At 47.9% G+C, this 21217-nt stretch overlaps 1 protein-coding gene across 3 annotated transcripts in view; it reads right to left on the reverse strand.

Moving 5' to 3' along the window:
- The window catches only part of LOC113438931 (polycystin-1), a 210331-nt gene that overhangs the window by 104673 nt on the left and 84441 nt on the right, over positions 1-21217 (reverse strand). For all 3 annotated transcript variants that reach the window (XM_087912603.1, XM_087912602.1, XM_087912601.1), the window contains exons 10-16: positions 19271-19542; positions 16439-17188; positions 14549-14680; positions 12696-12871; positions 11711-11844; positions 2684-6306; positions 292-438 (exon numbers count right to left, since the gene is read on the reverse strand). In XM_087912603.1, the coding sequence (XP_087768729.1) occupies positions 292-438; positions 2684-6306; positions 11711-11844; positions 12696-12871; positions 14549-14680; positions 16439-17188; positions 19271-19542 (5234 nt within the window). The remainder of the gene's footprint in view (positions 1-291; positions 439-2683; positions 6307-11710; positions 11845-12695; positions 12872-14548; positions 14681-16438; positions 17189-19270; positions 19543-21217) is intronic.

Consider the following 21217-nt stretch of genomic DNA (forward strand, 5'->3'; position numbering starts at 1 on the left):
TCTTCACAGAGATGACTTGTTCATATTATTATGGAAAAGCAAAAAGCTGTGATTTGATGCTAATACCTTATTCTACTACAACAGAGAGAGTCAGAAATCAATGCTTCTTTTTCTTTAACTTTCCCTACTTTCCTCACTTTTCTTTCCCCTTTCTCCTCTCCCCTCATTGCTCTTTTATTTACTTTTGCACTTTATAATACTTTATAACTTAATAAAATGTTTTTTTTTTAAAGAAAAGGGTTTGACATGGAGGCAGAACAAGCAGGGGAAAAGAGCCTTGTTCATACATACCGTTTGATTTGTGGCTTCTGAATCCATGCCCGGTTTCGATACGGTGAGGTCAAACGTGTACTCCACGTCTGCTTCTAGCATGGCCCGTGGGATGGTGACCAGTCCTCCTGTGGCACTGAAATTGAGGCCATGCGCACCAGGTGAATTCTAGTTTGTGTGAGGATAAAGAAGGAGAAACTCTCAAAGTCCGGAGAGAGTTAGTTGCGTCCCAACTACCCAGATCCAAGGTAAGCTTTAACCTCGACCCACCAAGCCTCTCCATTATTGTGTTTTCTCACAAAAGAAAATATAAACTTATCACACTTTAACTATTCCTAATATCTCTGCGGGTGTAGCTGAGGAGATGAAGCTTCCAAGATAAGGCTTGTCTTCAGTGCAGTATTTGAGATTAGCACAGTAAGTGTAATAAACAATTCTGTCATACATGCCTTTGATTCTGAGGTCCAAAAGTTGGGAAGATGAAAAGGACAGAAAGACTAGCCTCCATCTTTAAATCAAGGACAAATTAGAGATTCTCTAGGCTCCCTTCTGCCCCAAAGGAGGAAACCCAAGTCCCAAATGAAAATATATCGGTTATAAGCAACCATCTGGGTTATACCCGGTTGGGGAAGACAAATTTGAATTAAAACGTTTTCATAAAATAGAATAGACCAGAGGAGTCCAGAGGAGACCCACCAAAATGGTAACTAGCTTGGAATGAGAAGCATTGGGTGTGTTAGGGCTAGAGATGGGAAAATCCAGCAGTTGTTGTCGAACATCTGGAAGGAGTCATGTTCAGAGGTGTTCCAGAAGACAGCAAGATATGAAAAAAGAGGTTTATATGAAAAGGAAGTTGAACTGGGCTGGGCACTGGGAAAAATGTCCTAGATTCCTAGAACTACGAGCTGTTCACCAGTGGGACAGGAAACGGTAGACTGAATTTCTCAGAAAATGTTTCATGAGGGTAGATGGCCAATTGTGAGGATATCTGCAGGAGTTGGGTTCCGTGATCTCAAGGCTATCTTCCAACGTTTACATTCTGTGGTTCTACAATTTCACACTATGTTTTAACTTTTAACTCAGCCAGAAAAATGGAGGCAGATGAAGTGGCTGATCTAAATCAAGTCACTCCTAATCAAGAGTGCCAATCCAGCTCAAAAGCCACTTGAATTAATTCACAATCAAATATTCTCAGCCAGGTTTGCATCTTTCTGTAGTCCTCGGCTCCTCATTTCTTGCTCTCTTAAAAAAAAAAAACCACTCCTTTCTTAACCCTCCCCATCTGCGAAATTAAACAATTTTCTTCCGTTTGCTTTTGTCTTAGATTTTGTGATTCTGCTCTGCTGTGAATGACCCCAGTTGCTCACAACCAGACAGCAAAATCACAGAAATAAAGCTCTCCAAACTGAATAGAAGAGGAAGCTGAGCAAATTAAAGTGCTTGCGCTTTCTCGGTCTTAAGAAAAGCCTCTTTCTGGGAAGCTGAGTGGAAACTTTTCTACGTAGGAAATGAACAACCCTGGTATTTAAATATGAAGAAATAAATAACTACATTACAATTCCAAAATATCCAATGTGTTAAGAGAGGGAAAAGGGCTAAAAGTTTTAAATTACTAGTAGGTGGAATCCAGCTGAAAATCAGCAGAAATGCCTCAAACAGAAAGAGTGTTTTGTCTGTGAAACCAAAGACAGAGGCGTGGAGAGGCTGCGTTTCCTGTGCTGGGCAGGGAGTAAGCAGCAAAGACCATTGGTAACACTTGTGTTGCTTGGCATTCTCGGGTCAGCCACTGGCAAGCTTAAGGTGCCATGTGCTTCACGATCTGTGGGCCAGGTCACAGCAGAAGAGTGAGGGAGGACAGGTTAGCCAATCCCATGCCATAAAATTTCGTAGTGATTGATGGCAAAAGCCAGATCCTGCATTTAACTAGTGGAGAAATTTATTTATCTATTTGTGTTTCATTAATTGATCTGCTGCCACCTTACCAAGAGGCCACTCCAGATGACTTAAGGGTAAAGGTTCCCCTCGCACATCTGTGCTAGTTGTTCCCGGCTGTAGGGGGAGGGGCTCATCTCCATTACAAAGCCAAAGAAGAGTCAGCGCTGTCTGGAGACGTCTCCGTGGTCATGTGGCTGGCAGGACTAAACGCCGAAGGCGCACAAAACGCTGTTCCCTTCCCACCAAAGGAGTCCCTATTTTTCTACTTGCATTTTTACATGCCTTCGAACGGCTAGTTTGGCTGAAGCTAGTAACGGGAGCTCACTCTGCCGACTTTTCTGATTGACAAGCTCAGCGCCTTAGCTGCATCCCCTAGGTGACCTACAACCAAGTAAAAATAGGGAGTCCCTAACTGGAGGGAAGTGTTCCCCAACTAATCTAGAGCTCAGTTCAGTGGGCAACATCCAGGTTCACTTACTTTGGAAGACGATACGCAAGTCCAGTGATAATGTAACGGTGTCTGTTCCCAGTCTTCCCAGTTAGGGTCATAGGATTTCTCGCCATCCAAGATCAAATCCCGGGTGCTGGACCACACACGGTAGGATCCTCCATCAATGATGGGCACCAGTTTATTGGGCAAAACTGTCACGTTGGCAAAAATGCTTTTGGACAGAGGCGTATCACCAAAAGAGACCAGGAATTTGAAGCAGTAGTTGCCGAGATCCAGGGTGAGCTTGGGGATGACCAACTGGGGCCGGTTCACGTCCACACTGACCAACAGGACTTTGGCAAAAGCCTCCAGGTGTAAGCAGCTCGGGGTTTTGTAGATCTCCCAGAGATAAGCAGTCTGGTACCTGGTGCATCCTCGCAAGTCAATCTGGGCCTCCAGATAATTCTTCTGGGATCTTTTCATATACACCTGAGCAGGTAAAGCAAGCTCCGCTTCTGGTTCCTCGCACTCCAGGATACGGACCGTGACGGTGCGGTGCGCAATGGAGAAGCTGATGAGGTTGGTGGCATTCACCTCCACTACATAATCACCAGGCCTCAGATACACATGGCTGACGGATGGCACGCTCGTTTGTACCGCTGGAGAGCCGTCTCCAAAATGCCACCAGAAGAGGACTTCTCTGGCACTGGGCAGCACAGAGGCTTTGAACAAAGTTGTGCGGTTGACAAAGGAGTCAACAGGCTGGATGGACAGCTGGAGGATGAAATCTTGGACTTGGATCACCACAGTTATGTTCAGGCTGCTAAGACTGTTGAAAGCACACAGGTGGATGTCCAACTGCCCTGCTGCTTCTGGGGTGTAAGAGACACTTTGGCCCTCTAAGTGAACCTGGGAACGTTGCTGCTCGTTTACTAAGGTGAAGTGCCAGACGTAAGACACCTGTGAGCCCTTCTCAATCCGAGCCGTGAACTGTTTCTCCACCACAGCAGGAATTCCTCGTTCACAGCAATCGGTGATCTGGAGGCCACGCACGGCCTCCAGCACCACGATAAGATGCTCGGCGTAAGCCACGCTTACTTGATTCTCTGCAGTTACTCTCACTAAGTACTCTCCAACCTGGCTGAACTTGTAGGTGAAGTTGGAAGCACTGAGGATCTCGGAATGGTTACTCCCGATGGTGATCCAATAGCTCACGGAGGAACCAGAAGATATTTCAACCTCAAAAGAGACCATTTCCCCTGGCTGCAGCACGTCCTCGCTTACGCTGAGCTTCAGGCCTTGGATTGCATCTTGCACTGTCAGATTGAGGCAAGCTACGTCCCAGCTGACGTTGTTCGAAGCATTCAAGCAGACTGGGAAAATTCCTGCCACGGGAAAATTGAGAGCTACCCTTTGGCCTGAGATGGTTTTGTCCTGCATCTTCCACGTCCAGAGTACGTCAGATCCCCTTTCAAGCTCTCCAGCAAAGTTCACCACAGTGCCCGATTCTACAGAACTGCTGTTTGGCCTTACGATCCTAATCTCGGGGCCCACTATTGGTTCCTGTACGCATACCACGAGGGATGCATTGGCAGAACCAAACTTGTTTCCTGCAGCCACGGCAACGATTTGGGCACCTGGACTCAGGAAAGAGTGTGCGATGGTACTGGAAGCTGTGCAGAGAGAAAGGCCACCTTCGAAGTGCCAAGTATATAGCAGCCCACTTCCGGCAGCCGCCCCGGCACTTATGTTCACAGATGCGTTGACTGCAGCAGGATTGGGGGTGGCAGTGGGCTTTAAGGCGCCCACCTCCTCAATGAACTCCACCGTCTTGTTGACGGCCGAGCTTCCCAGCATGTTGGTGGCTTTCAGATGGACATCAAGGGGCCCTGCTTCCAGAATGACGAAGGAAAAAACCTGCCCGGTAAACGTCTGCACGGGGTGACTTTCCTTCAGCACAGTCCAGTTGTATGAGATGTTTGTTCCGTCTTTCACGGTTGCTTGCAGCTGCAGCGTCTTATTGGTGGGGAAGTAAAGGTCGTCCAGGAAGTCCCCTCCGGTGATCTGCAGCCCTTCTATCTGCTCCAAGACATAGATGAAGATGTTGCTTTGCAGGCCCCCGATCTCATTCTCTGCCGTCACAATCACATTGAACGTCCCAACGGAGCGAAAAGTGTAGGAAATGGTGGAAAGACCCGGGATGGGAGTGCACCTGTCACACAAGATCCAAGAGTACCGGATGGCAGTGCCCGCCAGGAGGCTGGCCATGAAGCTCACAGAACCGTTCAGAGGCACTACCGTCCTGCTGGCGTTGATGCTCAGGCCCTGCAGGCGCCTCTTCACCGTCACATTCATCTTGGCCTCATGGAAGCTGACATCATTCCAGCACGTCAAACTGATGGTATGGGTACCACTCTTGTTGTAAGAATGGGTGATGAATTTTCCCAACTGGGAAGTCCCGTCTCCAAAGTACCACAAATAACTAACTTTGGTCCCAGTGACATTGGCCCAGAAGAGATAAACCTGGTTCAGCTCCAAAACCTTTGAGCCGTTTGACTCAATCTTGGCCACCCCAACCGGCTCCTGGACTTCTACTGATGCGGAGACATTGTTGAAAGAGACATTGTTGCAGACGGTCACCATGACCATGTAGTCGCCTGGATTTCTGTAGGTATAGCTCACTTCGGTTCCACCAGACCTGGTGGAGTTGTTCGTTCCAAAGTCCCAAAGATAATGGTAGCGGAAAGGGGGCAAGGCTGTGACTTGAAATTTGGTCTCGTTGCCGAGCCACACCAGTTCTGGCCTTACCGAAAGCGTCACGTTGGTGATCTCTGGTTCCACGCAAATCTCCGTATAATACTGTGCTTTGTTGACCTTGCTGGAAAGGACCAAAGACAGGCGGAAGATCCCACTGAAGGTGAAGTTGTGTATCACGGTTGGATCACCATACACGGTGATGTTGGATGAGCCGTCGCCAAATGTCCAGTCAAAAAAGTAGTTCTGGGGATTACCTGACACGTGAGCTGTGAGCTGCACTTCAGGGTCTTCTCGGATACAGGAGGAAGGCTCAATCTTGAGTACCATCAGCACAAATATCTGGATGGGCACAGCTCGGGAAAGAGAATTGACTGGATTCGCCGCGGTTACATTTACTGTGTAGTTCATATCCTTTAAATAAGTATGCTTTACGGATGCCACAGGAGTCTCCACAATCGTCCCATCGCCCATGTCAAATATCCAGGTGATATTATCTCCTGTTTCCACAGAAGCACTGATCTCAATCGGTGTGAGAAGCTCTATGGTTTCATTCAAGGACACCCACAACCCACTGATCTCTTCAAAGACACGGTAATGCTGACATGTCTCCACAGTGCTGATGGTGTTGTTTGCTTGCACCCAGACCTTGTACATCCCTCTGGAACTGTAGGTGTGGACTACGGCGGCCTGGCTTTCCACAAATGCCTCTGAACCATCCCCAAAATTCCAGGTGTAAGAGACTCCGAAGCCAGAGGGCATCGCTTGAGCTTCAAAGGTGACAGGATGGCCCACAACCAAAACATCTGAGGCTACGCGCATGGCCACTTCTGTTAGGTGAGCATAGATGTGGACAGGGGTTGAATAGGTCAGGTTCTCAAATTCATTGGAGACTACAACGGTCAGGCTGTATTCACCTGCAGGGGAAAATCAGAGAAAAAAAGAATCAGAACTGCTTGTTTTTCCAATGGATCAGAAATCCAGGTCAGGATTAAAAACTGACACTGTTGAACTCACACAGTCCACCATGCTCAAGCAGAAAAACCAGGTTGTGGCTTCATGGGATGGCTGTGACCTCAATACAAACTTCCCAATCTCACTTCAGTCACTCAGTCTATAGCAGAGTGTGCAACCTTGGCAACTAAAACTTGCAGACTTCAATGCTGACTAGGGAATTCTGGGAGATGATCTACAGGTCTTAAGATTGCCAAGGTTGTACACACACACACACACACACATACAAAACACACACACACTCACATACACACACACAGTCTATAGCCGTGATGGCGAACCTATGGCACGCGTGCCGGAAGTGGCACGCAGAGCCATTTCTGTCGGCACACAAGCAGTCACCTGGAACAGATGCATTGCGGATATGCACGCACCTCCCGACAACCAGCTGATTGTCGGGTATCTGCCGTACATACATGGCGGGTGCATGTGCATGGGTAGGGGCGGAGGGGTTGTGCACACACTGCATTATGGGTTCAGGAACGCATACGCGATGATGAAAAGGTTAGCCATCACTGGTCTACAGCTTGCCAGGCAAACCTGACCGATGTATTTCTCCTCCTTTGAAGCAGGCCAGAAGTGCCACAACCTCGCTGAGCAGGAAGCAGGTACTTGAAGCTGCGGTCTTTCCCTTTGCCCCCAGGATGCATTGCAAAGGAAAAGGCCTTTGTTACACTGGATGCAGCAGCCTGAAACACAGTTTAGCCCTTTGTGCGGATAAGAAGGAGGAGGGCCTCCTGATTTGCACGAAATACGTTTTATTCCCCCAACTCCAGATGTTCTTACCTGGAATGAGATTTGATTTGATTCTTTGCCTCAGGAAAGGCGAATTGAGATGGCCAATAATTCCCTCACTACCCACTGCAGCCAGTAATGCACTGCTTGACACGGCCAACGCCATGGGACCTTTCAACGTGGGATAATTCAAGAGAAGGACAAGTGAACTGCACCCAGCCTCAGGGACTTCTAACTGGAGGAGGGTCAAACCTAAAGCAAGACAAGGCCTGCTTCAGTTCACTTGTCCGCTTCTTGATGATCATACCGTCAACTCTGAAGCGAACCTAGATACGGCCATTTTGGAGGCTTCAGGGTTGTCCCAGTGTGAAGATGGGATAGGGAGAGGGGGCATAGTTAGATGGGGGTTTGTACTCAAAACCAAATAGTTTCCTGTGGGACCAAGGACATTCCAACAGGTGGATGGCGAGAGGAGGAGTCCGGTTACCATGCAACCAGCAAGCTCCTTCATTGGACAATGCGACTGATGGTTTGGAGAAAGGGGGAACTTTGACTTTTTAATCAGGTGAAAACTTTCAGAGTCGGTTTTCACCTCTTTGTGCCAATATGATATCTTCTATATATATGAAAGCGAAAGACCACTTGTGCATCATCACAAAATCTCCAGAACCATAAAGCCTACAAACTTGAAAATTGGCATGTATGTTCCTCTTGGCTTCTAGGTGCTCACTAAGAAAGGATTTTTCGAAATGACCATCAGAGCATTCGTATTTTCTACATTATTATTATTAACACGCTCTGATGCTAAGGAGTTCTACTCCCCCTCCCCACCTGAAAAGAAATCTCTTCCAAAGGCAAAACACAAGCAGAGCAGAGGAGGTTCCGTTTCAGTTTGTTTTACTTTCACAGCAGCAACCAGTTTTAGTACAGAACAGCTGAGCTAAGCCACGCCCAGGCTCCTTGCTGTCTCCTTCTTGCTCACACAGCAAATACTCTTTCAGTTTCCAAACAGCCCTCAACTCTCTCACACACTGACAGGACACTAGCTAGATGAATACCGATGGATGCTGGTTGGCAGAGGCAGAATTTCCCCCCCTTACTTTCTTCCCCCAAAACTAAGCCTGACCACATAGTATCCAGCTAGTTATGTATCGGTTCTAAGAAAGGGTTTAGGTAGGAACAAGTAACCAAGGTATTATACAAGTCTATTTCTACACTTGACATCCCTAATCTAGTCTCCAATAAAATTTTTCTTTGAAGAGCTTGCCTGCCTTGAAGTTCTGCTTTCTACGGAGTTATTACTTGGAACCCTGACACATGCATTGGATTGTCCCATGTTGCGACATGTCTCACAGTGAGTTGGTCGGGACTAGTCAGCCACGTGACCTGTGATGGCGAACCTATGGCACGCAGACCCATTTGCGCCGGCACACAAGCAACAGGCAAACTTACCTCACTATGCATGTGCGTGCTTCACAACTGATTTTTGGCCCGTTCAAGGCCTTTTTCGGCCTCCCAGAAGCTTCACGAAGGCTTCTGCAGGCTTTTCAGGCCAAAAACTAGGCCCGTTTTGTCACTTCCTGTTTTTCTACCCCCTACGCATGCGCGCACATGTGTAGGGGGCACGGGGGCGCGCATTGCCTGTTGGGTGCTGGCATGTGAGCGCGAGTGTGCAAGCACATGTACAATTTTTGGCACAGGTGCCCAAAAAGGTTAGCCACCACTCTCCTAGACCCCTCCAGCTGCCTCTGACCCACACATCAAATTGCAAGCGTCCCTCGTAGTAAGGAAAAGGCAGGATTGAATGGATGAATGCAAAGGGAAGGAAACTGTCCATTATGGCAGAAAGAGACCCGACTGAGCATATCTGCTACTTCTCCGTGGTCGTCTTCTTAGCTCAGAATTTGGAGCAGACATTTGGTTTTACTTTCACATGATCTGAGAAGTTTGTATGCTCATTTATTGGCCCTGAGTGCTACTTCCCTTCCCTGGAATAACAGCCTCCACGTTTCCACTTGTCTCAACTTTGGAGGATTAGGAGGGCAATCAAAACTGGATTATTTCAGCAGACCTTTTCTTTTTTGGGGGTGTGCGTGTGTGTGAATTAACTGAGATTCTCCCCCCCACCTGAGAATGTATGATGCTCTGAGTTTCTATGGCTCCTCAGCATTGGAGTATTTAACGTTTATTCATTTATGGTTCTATTTCTTAGTTGTTTTTAATCCTTTTTACACATGGCAGGATTGTAAACTGCTCTGTCAGTCAATTATGAGAATAACACATAAGTCTAATAAAATAAATAAAGCTGCTCAGCTCCCCTGAATCTTTGTTTAAAAGAAAATACATGAAAAGCTCATAAAATTCCCCAAACTGGAAAATTGCAAATACAATTTGATTGGCAGCACCCCTTTTTCTAGACTGGGGGTCTCCAACCTTGGCAACTTTGAGACTTGTAGACTTCAACTCCCAGAATTCCTCAACCAGCAAAGCTTCAAAGTGGGAGTTGCAGTCTACAAGTCTTAAAGTTGCCAAGGTTGGAGATTCCTGGTCTAGACAATCCCTTGGACTCTCTTTCTTTCCCGCAACTGAAGTTTCCCTAAAGTTTCGGAAGGAGACAATCCCAATCCCGAGGTTGAGCTATGAAGTCCTTTTGACACCTTACCAAGTGACTCATACCAATTCTGAAACCGAACATTTCCCTCGTTAAATTTTGCAGGGAGAAGAGGAAACAGGAATCAGGAATTTTCAGGGAGATCAGAAATATCAAGAGAGTGGTTGGAACGGCACCTATCTGCCACTGATGGCCCTGAACAGGATTCATCTATTCATTCATCAGCAAGAAATCCGAGAGCTACAAATGGATCCCAGTTAATTATCTAACACGAGGAATTACATTTTATTTCCATGTTAAAATGCAGGTCAAGATCAAGACAGAGGGTTGCATTCAGGAACCCATTTTGCAAGCAATCCTCAACTTAATGGCTGTAATTGAGCCCCAAAGTGAGCCTTGGCAGGGTGGGCAGCACAGAATTTCGATAAACAAATAAAAATTATAGTTGTCAGTTGTGCTGGTCATTAAGTGAATCGCCAAGGTCATTAAATAACACAGGGGTTATTAAGTGACTCCATTGTCCACAATAAGTGTTGTTTTGCCAGAAACCAGAAATAAACACCAGTTTCTGGCAAAAAAAAACCCAACATAAAATGCGATAATGACCACGGGGTGTTGCAAGCATCCCTAATTATGAGTAAGTTGCCAAGGGCCCAAAATACAGTTTTTTGGTGGGGAGAATACCTGTCAGAACTTTGAATCTGGGTTGTAATTCGGCTCATCTTCAAACTGTCACTAAATGAGGACTCTGTGTATTCCAAATTAAATCACCACCCCGATTTGCTTATAAAGTAAGCCAAATCCCTCCAAAACGTAGGTTTATGAGCTAAATTTCTATACTTTCATTAATCGTCCTTGCAAATAAATACGCAGCAACATACAAGCACACAAACAGATGAATAAACAATAATGACATTATGTGCAGGTTGCAAACCACAATGAGCAATGCACGATGCTGGCTGGCTTGTAAGGCAGCAAAGGTTATTTTGCATACCAAGGACGTCAAACCGTCTTCTCAATGCTAGTTTCTTTTCCTGTCCAGGTTTAGAGAAGCTGCTTGGGGAATTCTGGGAGTAGAAGTCCACCCGTGTTAAACTTGCCAAAGGTTGACAAACGCTACCCTTTCCCCTCCCTCTCAACCCAATTTCCCTAATCCAAACCCCAAACGCTGTGATTTAGCCAGTTCAAAATATATGAAGACGATGGCAATCGGTGCAAGGGTTACAAAAGGGCTACCTGAGGATGGCAGGACAGTCACCCAATGGGATGGAAGAGAAGGAAGCACAAGAGAAAAGTGCTGCCACTGGAGGAGGTGGTGAGAAGAACAGGAAAGGAGAGGAAGCAAGAAAGAGAAAAAGAAACATTAGCCGATCGAAGCAATGATAAGAGGCTCGGGGTGCAGAGACGCGGCCTTAGGGCTGCCTGTGAAAGCCTTCGGTTCTGCCTCAGTTTTAGCTTTAAATGGGACATATCTATTATGTTAATAAATTGGGAGTAATCCTGTTAGAATAATGGTCTCCAACTTTTCCAGGTTTGTAGGCCAGCGTGCAGGGGTGGAGTTCAAACATTTCAGCAACGGGTTGGTGGGTGGGTGTGGCCTCATCGGCCTTCTGCACCATGGTGGTGGTGGTGGGGGGCGTTTTTTGCCCTCCCCGGACTCTGGAGGCTTTCCTTGAGCCTCCGGGAGGGCGAAAACGGTCTCCCCAGCCTCCGGAGGCTCTTTGGAAGCTGGAAAGAGGCCCATTTCTGGCTTTCCTGACTTCCAGGAGGCCCATTTTTCACCCTCCCTGAGCCTCCATGCGCGCATCCAAAACGGGCTGCGTGGGGACTCCTGGGGGGGGAGGGGAGGGATGGGCGGGGCCAGCCAGGAGTGGGATTTGGAGGTTCTCCGAAGGGCACAGAATCTTAGGTAGGGGCTCTCCTGAACCTCCGTGATTTCAAATAATCAAAGATTTTCTCACCTGGGTCTTGGTAGATATGGGATAGATTGTGCCCGATTTGCACCTGGTGGATCTTGGGATCTGGCTTCAGGAAGGATTCATTATAGGGTGGATGAAACTCCAAAACGGCTTGGTCACCATCACCAAAGTCCCACCTGGGGAGTCAGAAAATGAGAGATGGTCAGTAGAAGAGGGTCAGTTGTTAACTCTGAGTTCAGCGTACTTTATTTTCCGGCCAAAGTAGAAAAGACTGGAGCCCATCCTCAGGGAACGTCTCTCTACTGGAATGTGTGTAAAAGGTGTATAAAAGATGTGCAAAAATAAAAGGCACAAAATGACTTTACCCTTGAACCATTTTAAAAGGCTGCATCTCTCAAAGGTCTATGGAGATTCTCAGTCCCCCAGGTCATGGCTGTCAGTAAACACATGGCACAACATAGGAGACTAAACCTATCAGGACAAGATTCAGCGGTCCATCTGCATTTAAAAGACAAAGGCCGCTCTTTTGAAGGCAGCAAAGTCCACCTTTTGGACAGAGAGAAGACTGCTGGTTTGAAAGAGGGGTCAAAGAGTCCATGTATGTCAAAATCGAACAGCCCTTCCTCAAGAGAGGAGGGGGGATAAGACATCATCTATCTCCAATCTACAACACAGCCCTTTCAGCAGTTTCAAGAAAGCTCCTCACCCATTTGCACCACTCAGGTGACCCTGAGGACAGAGATAACCTCCAAGTGGCCTCAATGACTCACTAAAAGGATGCAAATGACCAGCTGTCTGCAAGGAATATAAATCCATTCCCCACCATCCTGTCAGAGCTGAAGAAGCTTCTTGGATGGGAAGTGAAACGTCTTCAAAAGAAAAACCAGAAAGTCCAGTTGCCTCTTGAAAAAGGACCTTTGGGACATGTCTCCAAGGGCATTTCCACTGGTCTTTCTGGACCACTCATTGGCCTGAATGCTGGATCTCCCCCTCTTGGTCTGCTGGAGAATCAGTGGAAAAAACTCACAGGAATTTGGCATCGACAGCCGAATCCACAGTCACGGTTGCCGAGAGTTCCACGCTGCTGTTCTGAGGGACAGGGGTCAAGATCTCCGAGACCTTCAGGTCCTTCATCCTGTTCATCTCCTCCACGGTGATGTTGTAGCACACGGTGATGTTGCTGACGTTGTTTGAGGCTGTAAGCTGGAGAGAAAACAGACAATCTGCTTTGCTACTTCATACCCCCATAATACAAAACGGGGGGCATTTACTGTTTCACAATTTTCATTGTTCTTTTTCCCTCCAGGTCACGAGGGGGATTTATAGATCACGCTCGGCCTTTTACTTCTCTTTTTTATTTCCACTTACAAAGTGGCTCTCCTTTCAATCCCTTCTCACACCCCAAAGTGGCATCTTGGTCAGAATTCTACATCAGGGGAAATCCTATGAAGATTTCCATTCTGCTGTGAAGATCCTTGGATAATCTGGGACAACTATTCTCCCTCATCTTAGCTATGGGAACTATTGTGGGGGTGTCCTTCCTAGAATCAGAATTCGTAAGCCCGGCAGTGGGAATGACAGCATATGAAGACCAGTGTCAAGCCATCATGGGCCAAAGTAACAATCAACATCCCCTTGGGTCTCTGAAATATCATGGAGAAAATCTTGATGAACAAAACAAGGAAGGGTACATAAACTCAAGACTGTTGAGGTGTAAAGGGGTAGAATTAATCTGAGGTAACCAAGGCATTTAGCTCGTATCAGTTGCTCATTTTGGATTTGAGGTTTAACAAGGCAAAACAGTCTGTCTCAGCTAAATCAAAACTGCACACTTTTCCATTGTCTATCAGGTGCATTAATTAAACGTGCTTCTGTGGGCCAGGATTAGAACCGGCATTTAAAAAGGCACAACAAAGAAGTTTCTTCCTGCATCAACTCAGCGAGGTCAGACTGCCCCAGGAACTGCTGATACAGTTTTCTAAAGGAATTTTTGAGTCTGTCGTTTGTACTTCTTTAACCGTAAAGGGACAGGGACAGACTCCCTGGATAATTAGGACTGCAGAGAAGACAATTGTAACCAGCCTGCCTTCCATACAAGACCTGTATACTGCGCAGGTCAGAAAGGGGGCTGAGAAAATATCTACAGACCCCTCACATCTTGGACATAAACTGTTTCAATTCTCCCCTTCAGGACAACATATAGGGCATTGCGTGCCAAAACAACCAGACACAAAGATAGCTCTCCCACCCCTTCACCCCCAATGCCATCATTCTGTTAAACACCTAACTCTCAGTATATTTATCCATGTTGTATAGCTGTAGTATTATTATCCTTCCGAGGTCGGTAAAATGAGGACCCAGATTGTTGGGGGCAATATGTTGACTCTGTAAACTGCTTAGAGAGGGCTGTAAAGCACCATGAAGCGGTATATCAGTCTAAATGCTATTGCTATCCTTCTTATTTTCTTTACTACTCGCTCTTATTTGTGTTATTATGACGATGAAGATTACTCTGTTGCTTTGCATGTACACTGAGAGCTTCAGCACTGGAGATAAATTCCTTGTATGTGTAATCACACTTGGTGAAATAAAGTTTTCTATTTTTATTCCTATTCCTATTCCATTACTCTTGGCAAGATAAAAAAAATGAAACAGTTATTGGGGGAAAAATCCTATCATGGAGAGGGATCCCTTGAGGACAACAATACATCCCAAACTGCAAATGAAGCTTTGTAAAAAATCCTGTCTTGCCGCTTGGAAGGACAAAAGGACAAATGCACAGTTTACTGACACACAGTCAAGAGGCCACCTTAAATGGGAATCCGTAGTTTTTTGGCCAACGGTTCCCAAAAGAAGGGTCATTAGGAGGCCCAGACTTACCGATAGCTTGTACACAGCCGGGGACTGGTAAAGGACGTGGAAGACGTCATTGTAGAAAGTAAAGGAGCTCTTGTCATCCAGTCTCCACCTGAAGGTGACGTCTGACCCAGCGTCCATCACGGGGACGTAGCTCTGTAGTGGAGGGGCACAAGCAGCCGTTTCAGAAGGAGTAACCATTGGCCATCCATGCTAACCTGCCAGGGCTCCAACAAATCCACCCTCATTCAAATCAAAAGTCTCTAGCTGCATCTCAGAAAAAGTAAACTGGTTTATTAGAAGTTGCCATGTTGGCGCGTGGCTGGGTGCAGCCAATACTAAATCCCATCATCCATTTCCCCCTTGACCCCGGTCTTTCCCCCACCCCCTGGATGTGACTTCTCCAATGGGACACATCCGTCTCCAAGAGTCATCCATCATGCTCTCCAATAACCTTCTTATGCTCCGACAACTTTGGGCTGCTGAGGTGATTATCTAGGCATTTCAAGAATGCCTCCCCCCCCCCTTTTTCTGGCAGCTAAAAAGACCAAAGGAGTCTCTTTTTAGTTGACACTAACCATTGTTTCATCACTCCTGGCCAAGCTCACACTAAGCCTCTGAAGGGCTGCTGGCTGAGCCCTGTCATCATCAGGTCTTCTTTTTTTTTTTTTTTTTCCTGAGAAGGAACTAACAGGCTTAACTGTGAGAGAGGCAGGTCTGGCATTCAGCCTCCTGCTGATGTCCAAGGCTGGGCTAGAGCCGTGACGGCTCAGTGATTAGAGTGCAGTATTGCAGGTTAACTTTACCCTGCTGTGTGCCAGGAGTTCGAGCCTGACTGGCTCAAGGTTGACTCAGCCTTCCGTCCTCCTGAGGTGGGTAAAATGAGGACCCAGATTGTTGGGGGCAACAGGCTGACTCTGTAAACCGCTTAGACAAGGCTATAAAGCACTGTGAAGCAGTTATATGAGTGCTATTTTATTTATCTCTCTATCATCTATCTAGCACCCCTCTATCTGCCCCCTTCTCTCAGCTTCTCTCTCTCTCTCTCTCTCTCTCTCTCTCTCTCTCTCTCTCTCTCTCACACACACACACACACACACACACACACACACACCATGGTGGTTCAGCGGTTAGAATGCAGTATTGCAAGCTGACTTTGCTGACTGCCAGGAGTTCGGTCCTGACCTGCTCAAGATTGACTCAGCTTCCATCCTTTTGACGGCGGTAAAATGAGGACCCAGATCGTTGAGGGCAATATGCTGACTCTGTACACCACTTAGAGGGGGCTGTAAAGCACCATGTATATAAGTCTAAGTGACTCTGCAAACTATTCAGAGAGGGCTGTAAAATAGGGTGAAGCGGTATATAACTCTAAGAGCTAGTGCTATTGTTATTGTTACAGCCACCTTCCAGCAGACGGGGACAATGGACTTTGCAGGAGTGGACCATTGTAGCCTTTTCAAGCTTCCCAGGGGAAAACATCAGGCCATTCTAGATGCAGACAAAGGAGTTACCCTTTGGGGACCAAGTAAGGATTTCACCTGAGCCTTCTCAAAAACTGAACTCTGGTGTGACTGTCTACATTCTCAGACACTTGTGGTTCTCTGAAGCTGGTCTTAAAAGGTATTTCATTACCATCCAGGTACCATCATCAGCCTTAAGCTATGTGTGTTCTCATTATTGCGTGCGTTTTGCAAGTTGCTCCTATATTTCAAACACAATTCTGTGGCCTGGCAAGTCCTAGGAAGGAAGAAAAGCTAAGAAACGAAAACGTGTTGATATCTCACCTTGCGCTCAATCCAAAACCCATGAAGTTTGAGCCATTAAAAGAAAAAATCTTGTTTGAAAAAGAGCATAAAGCCACAAAACAGACGCCCACTGTCCCTTGGGGCCCACGGGCAGTTGGCGACTCACCACACGCTTGTTCTGAAGGACTCTTGTCTCCGGGTCCGGCGTCACACGCAGTCCTCGGATGGCGTCCTCCGCCTTCACCCTGACGGTGATGTTTTGTGAGCTCACGGCGTTCTTGGCCCATAGCACAACAGTGCTCAGGTTGTGCCCAATGCCCTCCAGCAGGACGACAGAGAACCAGGTGTCGTTGCTCTCTCTTGCACACTCGGCCACCCATGGAGTGACCGCTGGGGGGCAACTCCGTCCAAAAGGGAAGCTCTGGTTGCCACCCAGCCTGCCGGAGGTCGCGTTCATCCCAGAGAGGATTTTCACCACCAGCCACGTGCTGTTGCTTTCCACGTAGACCTTGCCCCCTTTCTCCGGAGGGTAGATAACGCGGAGGCTTGAGATGGCAGAAAGAGCCCAGAAGCTGCAGGAGAAATTCCTTCTGAAGACGCCATTGCTGACCGTGGCCTGCACCGCGTAAAGGCCAGGGCGGTGGACGCTGGAGTGGTTTTTCGGCAGGAGTGGGACGGTCTCTTCAGCAGCCGCCAGCACCCTCAGAGGGCACCTGGAATTGTTCCGCCAGGCTTGGGGAGCGGGCTGGGCAGGCCAGACTGGGTCCCAACCCAAAGAGCTGAGGGTGAAGTAACCCATCTGGGTCAGCGGCTTTTGGCTGGGATGGCAAAGGAGCAACGTGCCAGGCCCGGCATCATGCTGGAGGATCACCGTATCGTTGGGTTGGACAAAGGTGTCCTTGCTTCTGAAGAGCAACTGTGGAAGAGAAGCGTCAATGAATTGATTCTTTCCCACCCAATGCACCCCAGCCCCCATTCACTAATTCTGAGCTAAGAGTTGGAGAAAAATTGGGGTGGTGGTGGAATGAAGTGGCTTGGTTGCAACTGCCCACCCCACCCCCACCCCCAAGGCAAAAGCAGGCACTGGGGCACAAGAGGTGCAAATAGGCAGCTCAGAGATTTAAGAAATCTTTTTCTCGGAAAAAAAAGAAAGAAAGAAAGCAACTCCAGAGAGCCACTTCATCATCCAGGAAGTCTTCAGTTATGGACCTCTTTAGCAACTGTTTGAACTGAAGACAGGGCTGAAAAAACAATAATCTTATGGTCATTTGCAACCAGTTATGACCTTAGGGTGCCGTGGTAGGATAGCGGTTAAAATGCAGTATTGCAGGGTAATTCTGCTGACTGCCAAGGATTCGGTCATCACCGGCTCAAGATCGACTCAGCCTTCCCTCCTCCCGAGGTGGGTAAAATGAGGACCCAGATTGCTGGGGGAAAGAGGCCGACTCTGTAAACTGCTTAGAGGGAGCCATGAAGCACTGTGTATATAAGTCTAAGTACTATTGCTAGTGCCATTGCAGCATCCCTCGGTAATGCGATCGCCATTACAGTGGAGCAGTATGCATTGTCCTGTGTCTCTAGATTGATTGGAGAGAAAGGGATTGCAGAAGAGAAGCTGTCTGCTCTTCTACACGTTGAAATCAACGTGGTGATGCTGGCAGCCTGGGGCTGGGAGCCACGGACACACCTCATGAGCCGTTTATAGTACTCCGTCTCTCTCTCTCTCTCTCTCTCCCTCCAATCTCTCTGCTCTGCAGGGGAGTGAGGGGCTGGGTGGGATGCAAGCATTTTCTTCAGGCAATCTCTCCTTCGCCCTGTCCTGAGACTGCATTGCTCTTGAGAGGCATAGGAGCAGGCAGCTTAAGCTCTTGAAATCCCTTCCTCTCTGCCCTCCCCCACCCGCAAAGAGATTGGAAAGGAGGGGATGTCAAGGGAGTGCTTCGTTCTGGGGCTCCCAGCCCCACCAATGAGACAATCACACCAGCATTTCCAAAAGGGGAGAATGGTTAGGAGCCGAATTGAAGCCGAAAGTGAGAAACGGACGGATGGTTTCCCACTCAACCACGGCTACACTTAACGGCGGAGCTGGTGGTCCCCGTGGTTGGGCTGTTAAGCAAGGACGTTTCTTCCTCTCCTATAACACCCAATGGTGCCACCCAATGAAACCGATGGAAGGTTCGGGGCAGTTCAAAGCCCGTGTTTAAACTCTGGAATCATCTTCACTTAACAACCCCATAATCCCTTGCGGGGTGGAGTCTGGGCAACGGAACGGAGCTAGCAGAGTGTTTTAATGGCCGGATGCCCTCCCTGTCACCAATGCAGCGTATTTCTTTCAGCAGATATATCCGCAGTGTGCCCAAAGAGAGAAATACCTGCCTCTACCTAGGATCAAACTCACAGCCTCCTGATTGTGAGGCGAGAGCTCCAACTCCAGGCCCTCCAGCTCCACTCCGTTTAAACTCTGGAATCCAGCGACCCAAATGCAACTGTAGATCGGATAATTTCAGAAGTGGGTTTAGATGCCATCACGGATGTTTGGGTACAGGGGGCCCCTAATTACGATGGCAATGCTGAAGGGCAACATCAAAGGCACCATTCTTTCCATATCAAGTGGGGCTGGAGTGTTGCATTCACATCCTACTCGAGGGCTACTCCTTGGCTGCTCCTGAGCGGAAGTGGCTTTTGGTGTCAGGGCCCTTCCAATGCTCTCTTCTGTCCTTTGAAGCCAAGATGACAAACTGAGCATAATATATGCATCCTGAGTTTTATCCAGGAGATTCTTAGGGATTCTGAATAATCTTAACAACTAATCAGCAATGAAAAATTTCAGGAATGTAAAGCACATATCATGCTGTTTCTGAATAACCTCAGTCTTTGTCCCTGCGTTGGACAATTCTGCTGGCTTTTTATCTCAGTTCCAGACTGGCTTCACGTAGCTCAGTTATCTACAAAACAGACCTTGATCACACATCAATTCTGCCAAGAACTCCCCACTTACAAGGTACCGCATGGAAGGGCCCAGTGGCAACATAAAATGTGACGTCTTCAGCTCCAGGCTCCAGGATTTATTTTGGCAGGGGGGAGGAACACCAGCAGCTGCCTGAGTTGTTGAGTTGGCACATGGCTCTTGGTGGCAGCAGCTCCCTAGTGGTTGGCATGAGTTGGCCGAGTGGCACCACTGGAAGCCAACCGGACAGTCCATCGGTGTCCAGTTCTCATTTTCTTGGGAAACAAGGAAGAGGTCAGTCACGTTCGTGACCTCGTTGCATCCTGAAGGAAAGGAAGAACAAATAACACACTGGTTTTTGTACGAGCTTCTTCCAGAGTGGAGGGAAAGACACGCTTAATCTCAGGGGTGGGATTCAAAGTTTTAACAACCGGTTCTGCGGGCGTGGCTTAGGTGGTGGGCATGGCTTGGTGGTCATGTGACCGGGTGGACGTGGCTTGGTGGTCATGTTATTGGCTGGGTGTGGCCAACTCAATATCACTCCCATCGAGGCACGCATCTCCTCGCCTGGCCTCTCATGACTGTGGGGATGTTGCAACAGTCGTAAGTGTGAAAAAGGGTCATAAGTCATTTTTTCAGTGCCATTGTAACTTTGAAGGGTCACTCCACACAAGCAAAGTACCAGCAAAGGAGGGGAAAAAAACTCCAGAGAAGTTCCAGAGACAGGAAGTCTAGTCCTGCCAAGAATGTAATAAGGGTCAACGGAGAGGCAGTTTCTGTAAGAAACCCCAGAATGTTTCCTTCCTGCCCTCCTTACAGGATTAGCCCAGTAATTTCTTCTAACAACCGGTTCTCCAAACTGCTTAGAATGTTAAAAACCGGCTCTAATGAATAGGTACAAACTGGTAGAATCCCACCCCTGCTTAATCCTGGCCCCTAAAAACTCCTAGGAGAAAGTGTTACACTTATGTTTTACCAATAAAGAAATAAAGGGAGACTAGTATATATCTATTTCAAGCTATTTAGCTCTCATCAGCTAGCCAAACCCTTCTGGGATTCAAACCTGGGCTACTTACATATTAGGTAGATGTATTAACCTCTAAGCCAGTGGTGGCTAACCTTTTTGGGCTCCCGTGCCGATAATTGCACGTGTGCTCGCTTGCACGCGCTCATGTGCCAGCACCCAGAAGGCAATGCATGCTGCCCCCACCACACCCCCTGCGCATGCGCGTGAGACCCCTCCTCGCGCAACACCCATCAGCGCATGCACTCAATTCCCCCCTCATGCACCGTGCATCTTTGCGCATACGTGCACGACTCCCTCCTCGCACGCCAAGCATCTGTATATGCGCATGCAATCCCCTTGCATGCAGTGCGTCCCTGCACACCCCCTCTGCCCTCTGCGCCCTCTGCCAGATACCCAACAATCAACTGTCGGGTGGCGGCGCACACGTATGCACAGCAGGGCTCTTCCGGGCAACTTCTCGCATGCCGGGAGAAATGGCTCTGTGTGCCACTTCTGGCACGTGTGGCATAGGTTCGCCAACACGGCTCTACGCCATGGGCTCTCCTTGATTTGTTGACTATACCAGGGGAGAGGTTAAGTGCTTTTTTCCGGTGATAGACTGGTCCCACCACAGAACAAACAATCTCTCCCCTGGTATAGCCGACAAAGCGAGGACAACCTATGGCCATGGATTCATTGAACAACCGTGGCAAGAAAAGTCGTAAAAATGGGGCAAACCTCCCTTAAGAAATGTCTCCCTTAACCACAGAAATGTTGGGCTCAATTGTGGTCGTCAGTCGAGGACTCCCTGTATAAATCGCTCGTAGAATCATGGCGTTGGAAGGGCCCTCAGAAGCCACCTCAATTTCCCCTGGAGCCTCTCTGGAGTGAGTTCAGAGGAGAGCAGAAAGCAAAGGAGGACTTACCGGTTTCCCCAGCAGGTTTTCTCCCTCCCCCCCGCCCCAAACACTTCACTTTAATTTTCTAATCCG

This window comes from Pseudonaja textilis, chromosome 14, assembly GCF_049901715.1.
Source record: "Pseudonaja textilis isolate UNSWEBS1 chromosome 14, rPseTex1.2, whole genome shotgun sequence".
In the NCBI taxonomy this organism is placed as follows: Eukaryota; Metazoa; Chordata; class Lepidosauria; order Squamata; family Elapidae; genus Pseudonaja; species Pseudonaja textilis.